General features: G+C 43.0%; 1 protein-coding gene across 1 annotated transcript in view; it reads right to left on the reverse strand.

Moving 5' to 3' along the window:
* Nucleotides 1-8634: 8634 nt before the first annotated feature.
* The window catches only part of zfpm1 (zinc finger protein, FOG family member 1), a 120025-nt gene continuing 112971 nt past the window's right edge, over nucleotides 8635-15688 (reverse strand). Inside the window, exons 7-9 of the mRNA XM_088079702.1 lie at nucleotides 14902-15135; nucleotides 14225-14467; nucleotides 8635-14107 (exon numbers count right to left, since the gene is read on the reverse strand). Coding sequence (XP_087935828.1) covers nucleotides 11478-14107; nucleotides 14225-14467; nucleotides 14902-15135 — 3107 coding nt within the window. The 3' untranslated portion in view covers nucleotides 8635-11477. The remainder of the gene's footprint in view (nucleotides 14108-14224; nucleotides 14468-14901; nucleotides 15136-15688) is intronic.

A 15688-nucleotide genomic window follows, 5' to 3' on the forward strand; every position in this document is an offset into this window, starting at 1 on the left:
AAAAATGTTGCATCTTTTTTGGTTTTGTCCACATGTGGTGACGTTTTAAATGACCCTTAAAAAAATATTTAACTTTACAGTCTCTACTGTTAACAATGTGCCCTCAAACAGTAATATGTGACGAATTAAAAAAATTGACGTCCAAGTAATTTCAGTACTTTATTGGGTAAAAAATTTGTTTTTTAAATGAAAGAAAAATGTTTGAGATTCCCAAATTTTCTCGCTTTTTTTAAACATAAGTTTAGGTTAGAGGCATTATCGCAAATAGACAGAGAATATTTTAGGACTATGAAACAAAGTGGAAAACATAACAATCATGTTTAGGAGATCATGGTGACTGTTTTTGGTTTGTTCTTTAGTAATTATGTCTTTGTCTCTGTTTTGTTTGGTTTTACTGGTTTTGTGGCATCTGTTTGTGGGATGTTGATGCATCTGTATGTGCATTGTTTCAATGTTAATAAAAAAATTAAATTAAATTAAATTAAATGAGATGCCAGTTACATCTGACAAATAATAATAAAACAGAAGAAAATACTTCCGTCAAACTGTCGGCTTCAAAACAAAAGCACACAGCAGATAATGAAATGTATCTCACCAAAAACCAGCTCTGCAAAAACAGGCAGACCACAGCTCAGCTCAGGTCAGTGGGTGCATTCAGCCAACAAACAATGCAAACTGTCCCCAAATCGCAAAAAACCCAACACAGTGCAGTCCAAATCCAGTTTCAATCATCCGCAGAAAACACAGCTCAAAAGTTTCACGGCGGATCTCCACCAAACAAACCAGGAAATCGAAACACAAAACAGCGCCAATAACCGCAGCTGAAACCAGCTGATCGGTCAGTGTGAACACCTGCTACTCACGCTTCAGCGGCCAGGCGGAAACTCGTCAGTTGTGTTTGTAGCGTCGGCTTTAACCCTTTCCATGCTGTCAGTCCTGGAGGGAAATACACATCCAAATCCACAAAAATGACCCACACACCGGTGGGCTCCTTCCCACGAGCGAACTACAGCAACGCGGACTTATTTAAGGAGCGCGAGGGAAAATTTGGCGCAAACTTCCTCCCTGCAGCAGCTCTCAGAGACGTCACAGTGAGTCTGCAGGTTAGTCTCACCTGTACGGCTGCTTCCAGGCTGTGATTGGCTGATTGAGAGTTTGTGGGTGTGGAAAACATGAATGACAGGTGGGCGGGAGTGTAAGTAAAGATGGCAATTTTGGCAACGAATATCGAGCTGTTTCGAAACGTTTCGTCACTTCCGGTTTTGGGAAGGAGTTCGAGGCGGGTTTCCAAATGTCACGTGATCATGTCAAACCCGGACAAAGGGTTTTAAAGGAAAGGACCGCGGGATATGCACGCGTATAAATATCATATGTTATTGTTATTATTATTTATCATCTATTATTATTAATGTTGTTAATAATAATAATAATAATAATAATAATAATAGTAACAATAATTTAACCCATGAGGGTCTTTACTTTTCGTTCTTCTTTTTTTTAATATAATTTTGGTTGTGTTAATGCATATCACATAAATTTCTGTTTCTGTCTGTGCATTTCCAGCTCAGCTCCTACAATAAATCTGAAATACACAGTGTAAACAAAACTGTTACATTCATACTGTTAGTAGAAAAGATGTGACATTGAAACTCATTCAAACTGTAATTCTTGATCCCAAAGCCATCCAAACATGAAAACATGCACTAAATTATTTCCGGGTGTCTGCACTATCAACTAACTATAGCATAGGACCACCATCATTAAGTCACATAATATTGCTAAGAAACAGTCACCACATCCTACAAGAACTAAATAAATGATTGATGGTTTGATTGTATTTGCATGACACCTATAACCTTTTGGGACGGGGAAAAGGGAGCTTTCATCACAAACATTAAGTAATAACTGCAATGCCAGTTTCTGCCAGTGGATGCCAATGTTGAGTAAACAGGTTTTGAAACGTTTCAAAACAATGGTTTGAAAGTGTTGAAACGTTACAAAGTTTCAAATTTGCCATCTCTAGATGTAAGTCTGATGGTTTAACCCTTTGAAACCTGAGCAAACTGGCTTTATTTAAAAAATAATAATTAAAAAAAGGCAATAAGCAACTTAAGAGGTGAATGAAAATTATTAAGAAATTAGTAAAAAAAAATTAAAAAAGAAAGAAAATAATATGAAAATTTACAATAAAAATTAAAAAACCAAAGCAAACACATAAATAAATAACATGAAAAAATTACAATAATTCTGTAAAGTCATTCCAAATATATAGTTATGATAATTAAAAAATATACATTTTTGGACATTTTTCTGGACATTTCTCCTAGCTTTTTTAAAGACAGAACTCACTAAATCTTCTAATTCCTTGCAATTTGCAGGGAATTTCTAGCCAAGTTGCTCATTGCCTTTTTTCCTATGTTACTGAGAGAAATCAAAGCAATTTGCTTGTAGGTCAAAGGTTCAAATACTTGTGAAAGGCGTCTGAATGCAGCACAAGAAAAGAGATGTTTCAAAGGGTTAATAGGGTGAATCAATTCCCTCTTGTTGTTGCCTTGGCAACAACTACTCTCCCTGAGGTCGATAATCAAAGAAAATATAACCAACAAATGTTTAAATAACATACACTGAATAAAACTGTTGAAACATCCACTGCATCCAGTAATGTACACATCAACAGAAACTTTTAAATGAGCTGACATGTCAAACAAAATAACAATCATCTCAGTTCATTTGGAAATCCAAACTGCAAAGAAAATAAATACATTTATGATTGAATGTGTCTGTGTCGCTCCATGTTAAGTCCTCATTTACAATGATTAGCCAGTAATGAGATCGGTAAATCATTCTCACTAAAAGTTCAACATTTTTATGCAGTTATTCAACCGTGCTGCTTTCACATAACGACTTCACAATAGCAATTCAAATCAGACCAAGGTGAAAAGTGGTGCATCATTGTTGTTACAGTCAGACATGGCTCGAGTGAGAAACCACTAATGGAAAAGTCTGCAAGTCCGACTGGTGCCTTTCAGAGAGAGAATCTGCTCAGACAAAGAATGACAGATAAAATCCTCTGTGGATCAAGTTCACCGGGAGAATTTCTTGTCAGTCTCTGCAATAGTTTGAGTTTGTCCTGCAGGTCCTTTACCCTCCATCACTTGTGACACCATGCAGCTCTCTGTACTGTGATGTCAGATTTGGTTCATTTGAGCTAAATAAAGTGAACACAGAATGATGATAAAAAACTCTGGTGTGGCATATGCAGACAAGCTGGCCATTAAAAGACAAACCCTCAAGGTGGAGTTGACACACACACATAAACACACATATAAACCCTTTTCCACCAAAATTGCACACAGGTTTTTCAAACACGGATAAAACCACTAAAAATTGGCTATAGACTGCTTTTACATTGTACAGTGGAGCAGAGCTGTGTACATGGCTCTGCAGCAGGTGCGAAGGTTGTTTTGTTGTGTTTCAGACCAGCCTGTTCTCATTCCAAACTTGTAATATAGCACCACTTAGTCAGTGGTTTTGGCCTAAATGTACAATGCCAAAAGGCATCTTTTGCTTGTGCATGAAATACCACTCGCTGTTGGCAGACGGCCTGATGGCACCTTCGACATTCACATAATACACGCATGAGCGGCGTCACTTGAGAAAGTGGCGGGAGGGAACCTGGTGCTTGTGCATGAAATGCTTCAGGATGGCGTCAGGTTATACAACGTAATACAAGAAGCCTGAGGGCATCTATAGGCTGAGCGGGAGGGGTGGTGGATGGGTCTCACAAACCGCAGACTTTCATGTGGGAGTCCAGTGTTCACTTCTCGTCTGAATATGTTTTTTTTTTCAAAACCTTATCATGGGCATCCTTCCCCTATACCCAACCATCCGTGCCAGCATGTGCGTTTGTTGACGGTTCAGCGTTGGTTGCCACATGCAGCTACGTACAGCATAATCCCACCATGTGCATTTGTTTACATCACTTAGCAGCATCCTGGAACATCAACAGCAGACGCAGAAGACAGAGCGTAACAAATAGACACGGAAGTCCATTGCAAAGTGGCAATATGTGACATGTTGGGATAAAAACATGTTGCATGGACAGACCAGAAAACAGGTAAACAGTTGAAGGCAGCATGGACAGAGGCCTGGTGACAGTGGTTACTTCTCTTTATATTTCTCTAACTTATTCAGTCTCTCTTTCAAACTCAGTGCAAACTAATTTAGATTGATGTTTTTACGTTTCTTAGATGTAGACGAACAATAATCAGTGGCAGTGTGTCATTGCATCGGAGCTAAAATAAGCATGTTCGCTCGGTTGTTGTGTTTCCATCGATGCAGATCGGAGGTGTTAAATACCCATAACTTCTTTAGACATTTGACCCAAAAATGTGAATGCAGATTTTTTACTTTCTCATAGCGGGTATTAGCAGGATATTTGTGTAGTCGGAAAGAGGCTATAGAGCGAGTAAGCTGTCATCTCTCACATTAGCAGACAAAATACCTCCACTAGTCACACCTCACAACTCTCGTTAACATCTGGTTTCGGCTTGCTGCATCACATCAGTCATCGGCTAAATTCTGTGACATCGTACTGTCATGTGTTGTGTGTGTGAGTGATTGCTTGTTTTCTCCTTGTGAACTGTAGTTACAGCTTCTAAGTGGTAATCTTTAACTGTGGCCTCTCCTGACCTCATGTTCCTTCCCTTAATACCTTTTCATTCCCCTACATGAGAGACGTACTGTAGTGCAGGGAACACTGTGTTCAGAGACTTGGAGCGGATAACTGCTTACCCATCGGAGAGATGAAATGGAGAGATGAAATAGAGATTGAAAAGGCCACAGTGTGCATGGAAACCCTGAAAAACGCTCTTGAAGATCACCTCTTTGAAGACCCCCAGCCCAGCGTGATGCAGATTTAAAAACAGAAGCATACACACACATATTTAGTCTAACAGAAAAAATGGGTTCTCATATACGGCATGGTGTTTTGTTGGTTTTTTTGTAGCCTTATGACCTGAATGAATTTGTCATGTTGCCAAGGTCGACTAATGGCGCATGAGGTTGAATTGACGTCTGTTGGAGTGGTGAAAAACACAGATTTTCGTAACTCATGAACCAGATGATATAGAGAAACACATGAACCCACTGATTCATATAATTTTGACACCAGGAATCAAATTAGTGACCCCAGTGAAAAACAGGCAAAAACAAATTCTAAATTCATAACAATTTAACAGTTGCTTTTACCAACATGTTCTCATCCCAAGTCATCACATATCGTTGTTTGGCAGTGAACTTTCACATCTACATATTACGCCCTAAGTATCCCGTCTGCTATTGCAAAACATTGTCATCCCAACTGGTCACATGGTGCCACTCTCTCAGTGACCTTTTGCGTCTGCCTCTGACGTTTTAAGTACTCTTCTCCTTCAGTTGTCTGTGCTACGGTGATGTCAACAAATGTAAATGGCGAGATGACGAAGCATGATCCTTATGTTTACACAAACAGCACATGGCAACCAATGGGACTGTCATGATAGTTATGTTTGGGTAGAAAAGAAACCTCACATTCATACAGGAAGCAAACTTCATTCTCTTGTTTGAAAGTCAGTTATTTGTGGGACTCATCCACCTCCCAACCCAACTGGCTTATAAGGGCACTCGCACTCTTAAATTACGTCATTACCAGCAGCATTATTACCTGACTCCACCCTGCAGGGTTTCAGGCGTATGTGATCGGTTCCGTACGGCCGAGCTCTCAAATGATGCCGCCCACGCACACTGGATGTGGACATGCCTGAGCAGATGAACATGCGCTCAGACAGAAGCGGTGGCGTTGTTGTTATACGCTGGCGGATGGGTGGATGGCACCTGAGAACCGGCTGCATGTATGTGAAACGCTAGAGGATGATATCAGGTAGAAACACTGCCAGTAAAGACATATAGGGTGTGCGAATGTACTTATAGGGCAGGAGTCCGGAGTTCGCTTTCTGTGTGGATGTGGATGGTTTTTCTTAAACCTTACCATGTGATTTTAAACCTAACCAATCTAACCGGCTGCGAGGCAAGGTGTAAGTACCTCACCCATGACCAGATTTCAGCCCTGGTCTTGCTTAATAGTGTTGATGAAAAGCAAATTGCCTCAGAAGCAGCTTGTGGAAAAATGCAGTGGCTATAGTGAACACTTGTATTCCTTTCCTGGCTTCCTTTCTGCCATCAATCTCTCTCTGTAGGAAATCGAATTTTCTTTGAAGATTGCCCGTCAAAGGAAGAACATATGTACCTTCTCCCTACCTTATGCCTTTGGAAGCATGAGGAATATATAGAATAAGTCAATATACAAATTATGTCTTAGTGAAGCATGTGTAGTATAAATTGCTGCAAATATAGACGCTCCTGCTGTCTGTCCATCTGGAAACCAATGAAACAGGTGGACAGCACAGATTTGTTTGAAACTGCTAAGTGTTACACGAACCACATGACCACATGGTGGCAAGATCAAAGTTTGTTAAAACTCTCTTTTTCAAAGGGTCTGATCCCACTACTCTGTCATCTCGCCAAAGTTGCCTCGGTATATTGTTGTTTCATGCCTCTGTTTATCAGCCGCCTGCACCTGCGTGTCTACCTCTACCAGCCTGCAAAGTTATTTCTTCAATAGATCACTGAAAATGTTCATTTTTTTGCCTGGACTATCTGCCTTTGAGTCGTTTCTTGTTGCTTTGCAAAACTCTAGTTCTTCCAAGTAGCCTAAATGTTCAAAAATGGCACAACCAATGATCAGTCTGAGCCAGTTTTCATTAGAATCCATCAAACAGATTGTTACTTTGGACCAAAGTGTTGGACAACTGGACAGAGGGAACAAAAGAACAACTGAGCAAAATTACCATCCTAGAGCGAGTATTGCCAAAAAAGGGCAAAAACAGTCTGCTAACTTTTTTTTGTCCAGACTAATTTGGGGAGACTACTTCAATTTTTGCTGTGAACCACCTCGAGGCTAAAAGCCAGACGATCGTTAAAGGCCGCTCCACTCAGGAGACTGTAGGGTTTAATCTAGGAGCTCGCATTGTTCACTTCACAGAAACTCTGGAGGCGGCGCTCACTGCTCAGCTCAGTGTTGAATCAATCTTTCAGCAATATACAAAGCAATTACCCAAACAACTGAGGACAAGGATAAGGACTCACTCCGTGACACCTCACATCAGTGTAAATTTGATGTGAATCTAGATTTTATGTTATATAAGGTTCATCAGAATTGACTGAGTGAAAATATCTCATTTGATTAAAAAGAGTTACGCTTAAGAGAGTCTGGTCCTTATTTCTCTGCTTACATACACACAGCATTAGCCTCGGATTTCAGAAATTGACTCCACAGACATCATTAACCCAACATAAGTGATGCTGCTACATTTCCTGTCATGTACGCCTCCTAATTGAATCCATTTAAATGTTCTAAAAGGTGCATGTTTTTTCGTACTCATCACTGGGCTACCATCATCAGAGAAGGGCCTCGCAGTGATTGTGACAAGAGTAGATTACCATGAAATATGCAGAACACATTCATGAAGCTGAAGGTAACCCTCCAAATGAATCTGTGTGTGACAGAAACTAACCAAAGCCTCCTGCAGACTGTGAGATATTTGTAAAGTTATGACTTCATTGCAAGCAACACTCTGCAACATGAATCTTAACAAACTTGGGTATGACAGACTGTACAATGACATATTACCACAGTGAACGGTTCTGTCCGTCCTCGTTCTCAGCCAATGACAGTCAGTGGGGTATCATGCAGACCTAAAAGGTGGCTTTTGGTGATTGCATCTTACACCGAAGACGTGAAAGGTGGCATCTTACATCAAAAGCTCTTCAAAAGTGGCGCTATTTGACGACTTTGGAATGAGCATATTATCCTAACAGACATTTGTGTGAAATTTTGTCATAAATTTCATATGAATTGTTGAGTTATGGCTAAAAACATGTTTTATGTGGTCACAGTGACCTTGATCGTTAACACTCAACCATCAAATTCATTGAAGTAGTGCATTGTTGAGTCCAAGTGAACATTTGTGCCAAATTTGAAGAAATTCAGAGATATCACATTCACGACAATGGGGAGGACGGACAACTCGAAAACATGTCTCCAGAGGCATGTTAAGAACATACAGGCAGAGGGCAGAGTCTCTGCGGATAAATACACCACACAATGTCCTACAGGGAGATGTAAAAATATGCAAATGTGCAAAAATTGAAGAATAAACACAGGGTAAGAAAGTCACATGTAAACATGCATCAATTCATTTTTTCTGGGTGCAGGCTAAAGGTAGCTGTGTTTTTATGGCTGCTCTTTGCCACTGATTGAAGCAGCCTTGAAGCTCTGATTGGGCATTCTTTTCTTCTGCCATTACTCATTCACATTAATGTGAAAAGAAAGCTGATGATTCACTCAGCCTTTATTCACGAGCCAGCATTAAACAGAAACAGGGCACTGGAAGCTTTCTTATGAAAGGAAGTGATTTTTGAGTGACTCCACATAAGTGACGGTGAATCAAGCACCTAGAAAAGTCAAGGACACCCACTCGGTGATGAGAGTTGTGCGTAGGCATTCGCATGAAAAAGACTGAAGAACATTCTCCATCAGTGTCTCTCAGAACTTTTTTTAATTTCCCATGCATAGTTTGGACAAGAGTGTAATGGAACTGAAATGAAAAAAATATGGAAATAAAAGTTTTGACATTCATTGTGATTTTTTCCATTATGGACATTAGTGGAATCATTACAAAACATGTTTAAAACTATTTAAAAAAAAAAAAAAAAAAAAAAGGTTTATGAGAGGGTTAAAATCTTCAGAAAGTCCTTCAAGGTTTGGACGGGGAAAAGTTCTGTATAACATAAATACATTACAAAAAAGTCCCTAAAACTAAAACATTCAGCACATTTTTATACAACACAGTGCAATTAAAAGGGGGCAAATTCAAAGGATGATTTTCCAGCACTCAGTTACTAAAATTGTGACAAGTTGATTTGACTCCTCTGCTTTTTCTCTCTCTTCTTTTGAACTGAGAGAGACCAGCACAACTGTAAACACTTAGTAGTAAGATGTGCCTGATACAGTGCTGCTCCAACCACAACCGAGCAAAATCTATCATATTTGAATTATGTTCAAAAATCGTTACATTTGGTTTCCAGTTTAGGGAACGGACAGATGGGGTGAACATTAATCAGCTGAGAAGCTCACTTTGCCACAATTGCCAACTTTGCACATGTCAATGTTGTGTTTACAGCTTATTCTGTTGTCCCCTTGTGACCAAAAAAAAACTTCAACAGGTGTGACAATATTTCTCCCAAGACTTGATTTGGTGTTTTTTTTAAAAAATACTACTACTGAATAAACAGGTCCAGGTCCAGATCTGCTCTGTGTTTGGAGCTTTACAGTTTGACCGATGTCAGCATTTTAGGAAAACGGTCTCATAGTTGGTTGATGTGCTCTCGTGCTGACCAGAAAAATCCCTTCAGTAGTGAGGACTGTCCTCAGAACTTGCTATCATTTAATAAAGTTTTATAACTCTGTAGTTCTAGCGTATCATAAAGGTCCAAATGCTGTACAAGAGTACTTTTTTAGACTTTGGGAGAGAAAAAACAAATTTGGATGCAATATCATCAGCGTCAATTAAAAAAAAAAAAAATCAAGTGTGAGCCTTAATAAATGAAATATGGCCCTTACATGGGTAAGTTTGAATCAATTTTGAAAAGAAAAAACATTTCACAGTTCTAACTAACACTGTATTGCAACTGCAACAGCAGCACGGGAACATGGCGTAAACAGCGTGAGTGAGAGCATTAAAGTGAGAGGAAAAGCACTTGCTCACACCACAGGCCACATTAAGTGGGTTATACATATGTGCTTTCTCTGCTGTGTGAGACGTACAAAGATGTTCCCTGCTTTGCCTTCATTGCCGGAAAAAAACACAATAATTTAGAAGAGAAATATCATCTTTTAAGATGTAGACACGAAGCATTTTACTGTGTGTATCTTTAGTATGAAATGGCAGTGTGCAAAAAATAAAGTAAAGCTGTGTGTCCGTAATGGTCATACTTTGCATTGTAAGGAGGCTGGAAACTAAAGAAAAAAAGATCAACTTTTGATTGAAAATGTGGATTTTGTATAGCCTGAAATCTGGGAGGCTACATCATTCTCACCAAAGTGTAAACACGACATTACCAGAAGCGTTCCCTTCTACTTGAGAAAAGCTGTAAGTGAGGACACTGTTCTGATCTAATCGTGTTGCTCATCAGTGAGGTGCAAGAGGGGATGAAAATAAACAGCGCTGGTTTTCAGACCTCACCATCAATTAAAGACGACATAAACAGAAACACCAAATGCTAACGTGATAACAAAGTTCAGTGTGATCCCAGTGATTACTGTGAGAAAAATATTACATATCTACACTTAGAAAATACACTTCAACACACCCAGATCCAAACAGTTCCTTCCAACAGTATGAAAAATATACAAATAAAAAATACAAGTACTCTCAGACACCAGGTAGGTAGTTTTCTGTTGACATGAAATCAGTGAGGACTAAAAGATAAATATTTCACATTTTTTTCTCCCTTGCATTTTAAAGAGAAAATAAAAATTTGTGTGTATGAAAGAAAAAAAACTGTCCATTTTGAAATATTATCCTTCAGTAATTAGTAACATTGTGATACCACATATTTGTTTTTTTTTTTAGCTAAAAACGCTTTAGCTTCTCTAGTAAGCAAAAAAGAGCCAGTGTTGAAACCAAAAGCATTATATAATTCTTTTTTTTTCTTCAGACATCATACACTATGCACAGATAATAAAAACATTAACAATGATCAAGTCTTTTCCACACGAGAGAAATGATTCCTCTGTTTCGGTCGGGAACATTAAGAGCTCAGGAGAAGACTGGAGATTCATCATAATCAGCATCATCATTACTGGATCATCATCAGTCAGAAACGCCTCCAGCAGTCAGAATCGAATCACTGACAGTTCAACAGAGAGACAGAAAACAGGCTGTTGACATGAATGTTTTTAACATCTCGTAACGCAACATACCGTGAGGCCTGGGAGTGGTAGACGCTGAATTGGTGACCGGGGTGTAAGGACAGAGAGTGACTGAGGGGACGAGGGCACAGCAGTGTGCAGGTAGCATCTGTCTCAGCTCTTAGTGTACTACAAACTTTGACCCATCAGAGGAGGAATATCAGTTCATGTATGTACGTAACACCACCTGCAAATTCTGTTCTGGAGCCGTTGGGCATCAGGCCCTGCCAGGTGAGTAACAGTCATTCATTGCAATTCGTGGTCGTGCCAGCTGAGCGCCAATTGGCAGCCATGTGGGAGGGCTGGCAGAGGAGGGGGGACATCTGAGCTTCTAGGAACCTCGTGAAGGAAAGCCTCCACTCAGAGAAATTAAGGAAGGGGGAAAGGACAAAGAGAAATACTCAGCTCATTTGACATGTTCGGCACTGTGGGAAGAGCAGTAGTATTTCTTATGAGCTATGAACGTGGAGAGGCTGCTGAACTTGATGTTGCAGAGCCGACAGAAGCGGGAGTTACCGTTCAGGACAGGGGAGATCACTGTTTTGGGGCCGATGGTGGCGGCAGGCTGGGGCGTGGGGACGGGATGGGAGGCTGCGGTTGGGACCGCCTTGTCTGGAAGGTGGGACGACCCCACCGTCTCCCTCAGGACCTCAGGCACAGGTGACAAAGTCAGAGAGGGAGCCCTTGGGGGAGACACGGGTAGAGGTGAGCCAGCTGAAGGGGATGCGCCTCCAGCTGAAGGGCTGCCGTTTACCAGCGGTGAGACGGGAGAAGTTGTGGCACTCCTTGCCTGCCCGTTGATGCTGTCTCTGTGAACTCTGGTGACCAGTCTTGGCTGGCTGGTTGGGGTGGCGGAGGTGTTTGCAGAAGCCCCATCCCTGGGACTAAGGCTGGGGCTGCGGCTGACTGCACTGCCCGGCTGGGGTGGCTGAATGGTTACAACCAGGCCGTGGGTAGTCTTGAAGTGCTCCATCAGGTCACAGGTGATGATTCTGTTTGGGCAGTATGGGCAAACCACTTGAGAGGAACTGGCGCCTGCACCTTTCGCTCCAGCTCCTGGGGTGGCTGCAAGGGTGGTGGTCGTATGTGGAGGAGATGTGGCGTCGGAGGCCGGTAAGGCAGAGGGGTGAGGACTGGATGATGTGCCTTGAACCTGGGCAACCCACTCAGCGGGCAGAGCTTTGGCCTCCATAGGGTGCAGGAGGTCCGGGCGCTCCTGCTGAGGCCTGCTTTTGGGAGAGGTAGAGGCTGATCTCTTGAGCCTGTGGAGCTGCTCCAAGGTGTGGGGCTGGAGGGTGGTGGCAGGGCAATAGTAGGTTTTATGAGCAAGGTAGTTCTCGATGCTGTTGAAGCTGATACTGCAGGCGGTGCACTTGTGGTAGTCAGTAAGAGGCAGGGCAGGAAGAATACTGCTGCTGCTGTGCCGTGGAACCTCACTCAGACGGGGCCTCTTGCTAAGGTCAATCGGACCATCTCCTTCGGGGCTGGAGCTGCCTGCCCCGCTGGGAGAAACTTCTTGCTTCACTGCCAAACCCAGAACAGATGGAGATGGCGCAGAGGCAGCAGCTGAGGCAGCAGCAGCGGCAGCTGCAGCAGCAGCGTTGGCTAAGGCTTCTGTTCTGGCCATGTGAATCTCGTACATCTTCTTCCTCTTGCGTTTGCGGATGGGCTGAGGAAGGAAGGCTGCTGTGGTGTTTGCCTTGGCCATGTGTACGGCTCGCTGATTGGTTGGGTCATGGCGTGATGCACAGTAGAAGCGTTTGTGAACAGTGTAGTTTTCGTGACGACTGAAGCGGATGTTGCAGGCCTCGCAGAAGGTCCTATTGGGATCCTCTTCTTGGTCCTCTGCAGAACCACTAGCAGGACTCTGGCTGCCTTCGCTTGCCCTTCCTCCTCCACCTCCTCCTCCCACACTACCACCTCCACCTTCCCCTTCAGAGGAGGATGATATTCCCTCTCGCCCTGCAAGGCTTTCTGTCTTCACCTCCACAACCCTCTTGGACTCTGTTGCTCCACTACCTGCCGGAGGGTCAGAGTCAGTAGGAGAGGCAGAGGCTGCTCGACTTGCTGCTCCACCCTGAGGAGATGCAGATGAGCCATGTGCCCCAGCAGAAGGCATTGTGGCTGGGGCTGCATCCCTTGTCGATCCAGGGCCTGACGCCGAGGTTGCACCTTCTCCGTGGTGCCTGCTGGAGCAGTACAGCCTCTTATGTGCATAGAAGTTGTTGATGTTATTGAAGGTGATATCGCACTCAAAGCAGGTGGCTCCTTTGTGAGGCGGTGTTGCTGTGGCTGTAGGTGCAGTCGGTCCAGATGGAAAGAAGGCCGCTGGGTTGTTCTGAGGAACAGTCTGGCCCTGTTTCAGACGGCTGTGGACCATCTCTGACATTTTAGCCAGTATCTCGGAGGCCTGAGGCAAAATTGCTGCCTCAGGATTAAACATGTACTGAGGCAAGAACATTGCTCCTCCAGGAAGAACTGACCCTGCACCTCCCACATGTGCAGGGCTAGAACCAGGGGTAGGGCTGGTTGGTTCTGCCTTCACAGTTGCGGTGGCTGGACTCTTGGGAGAGGTCGATGTCTGGCAGGAGCCTGTGGAAATTTGCCCCTCCTTTGTCTCAAGTCTTGCCTCTTGATCTCCCTCCTCCCCACCAACCTCCTCTTCATCCTCCTTAATCTTCATTTGCTGCTCTTCTGTCTCTGAGTCCGAATGAGGCTCCTCTTTGATCTTTACTTCAATTGTTGATGCATTGGGAGGACTGTAATCTCGAGGTGTGGCTGAACCGCCGTTTGCACCAGGGCTGGATGAGTCTGGTGTAGGGACACAGGCTAAGGGCTCCCTCTCGTGGGGAGACGGCTGCAGCTGGGGGTGGTCAGTTGATGACGGGGTACTTTGACGAGGGGTGGGGCTCCTTTCAGCCGGGACCCTGACTTCTAGATGGGTTCGTACATGCTGCTGAAGTTGGGCAGGGGAGTCAGAGTTGTGGCCACACACTTGACACTTCAGCACCACGCCAGAGTCTCCTGGACTGAGACCTGAAGAAGAGAGTCAGTTAGTTCAGGGAGTAGATAGATGAAAAGCAAGAATCAGAACAATGAGTCTGGTCCATACTGAAGGAGATCCACAGTCTTGCAAATGACGGTATGACTTACCAGTGGACAGGGGCAGCTTAGGAAGGCCTGGCCCTGGGGAGTAGACCTCACTGCGAGATCCAGGCTGACAAACCATGTGGCTGGTGACCAGATGGCTGTAGAGGATGTCTCTTGTGGTGGAGACAAATCCGCAGCCATGACACACCCCGTTCAGTGTGTCTGTGTGTACCTTAAGGTGGCGCTCGCAGTTTGCTTTAGTGGTGAAGGCTGAAAGACAGATGAGACAGACAAATGGACGCTCACCTGTGGGAGGACAGAGAGGGACAATAAGTTAGAGGGACAAACAGTGAGTTCATCCTTCAGATAATGAAGGCACACTGGTAAGTGTCTGCAAGCCAGGTCTCAATGTTCTGATCCTTTGTGCCTATTTACACCTGGTATTAGTAATAGTTTGCATGTGGGGTATTTACTGACATATTTTATGTTATAAAACAAATTGTGAAAGTCTCTGTAGCTTGTGTTAACCACAGACCTAATTTAAGGTATTTCACCAAGAACCCGTTAAAAAAACCCATTGACTTTGAGATGAAGGAGGTGCTACAATGCTAATTCATTTCTGGGTTTTACGACTCGTTAATGGGGTTCTCTCTTGTGATCGGATAACTCAAAACAGATGTTAATACCAGGTGTAAACAGGCTCTTTGTGTGTTTGGCGTAATTATAAGTCTTGTTCTCACCACTGTGTGTGCGCATGTGGATCTCCAGTGAGCTGGCACTGGGGCAACTTTTGTTGCACTGAGGAAAGGGGCAAATGCGTTCATTAGGGTAAGACTCCTTGGGTTTGTCTTGTGGCGGGGACGATGCTGCAGCTGGCTGCTTCTGACGGCTGGCACAGTAGTACATGAGGTGGGCCTGCAGGTTCCTCTCACTGCGGTACCAGATCCCACAGTCCTTGCATGGAAAAATGTCCTCTGATAGACAACAAAACATAAATTTAGAGTTAATTGATTAAACATAAATGTATGTAAGTATGATTTGAGCAACCTTATGAAAAGCACTACTTCAACTTCAAGTACCTCAAGCACTAAATGTAGGTGTAACTTTAATCAACTTACCTCAACCCTTATTACCAAGATGCAATTATAACTTAAGTATGTGAGCATATGACAGAAGTATCTTTCCGACGTCATTCTACAGCTCTGATAGATGGAGCAAGCATTTACGTGCACCACACACACATTTCATTGCTATGTGTATCCAAGGCAACAGGAAACTAAGGTCATGAGAACAATAATTATCAGAGATCTTAAATTCTGGGTTATTTTTTACAACAAAATTGTTAGCTGCAATGTTACCACAGGAACGTGCAACCAGAGGATGATTATCAGTGGTCACCACAAATATGTGTGTGTGTGTGTCTGTGTGTGTGTGTGTGTATACAACCCACGGCTCATGGGAAACTTTACTGAGTAGCACTTACAGGAGAGTCAAAGAGCTGCAGTGCCATCTTGTGGTCGAAGCGAT

The sequence above is a fragment of the Plectropomus leopardus genome, chromosome 7 (genome assembly GCF_026936395.1).
Source record: "Plectropomus leopardus strain MGB_pleo_1.0 chromosome 7, ASM2693639v1, whole genome shotgun sequence".
NCBI classification, from domain to species: Eukaryota; Metazoa; Chordata; class Actinopteri; order Perciformes; family Serranidae; genus Plectropomus; species Plectropomus leopardus.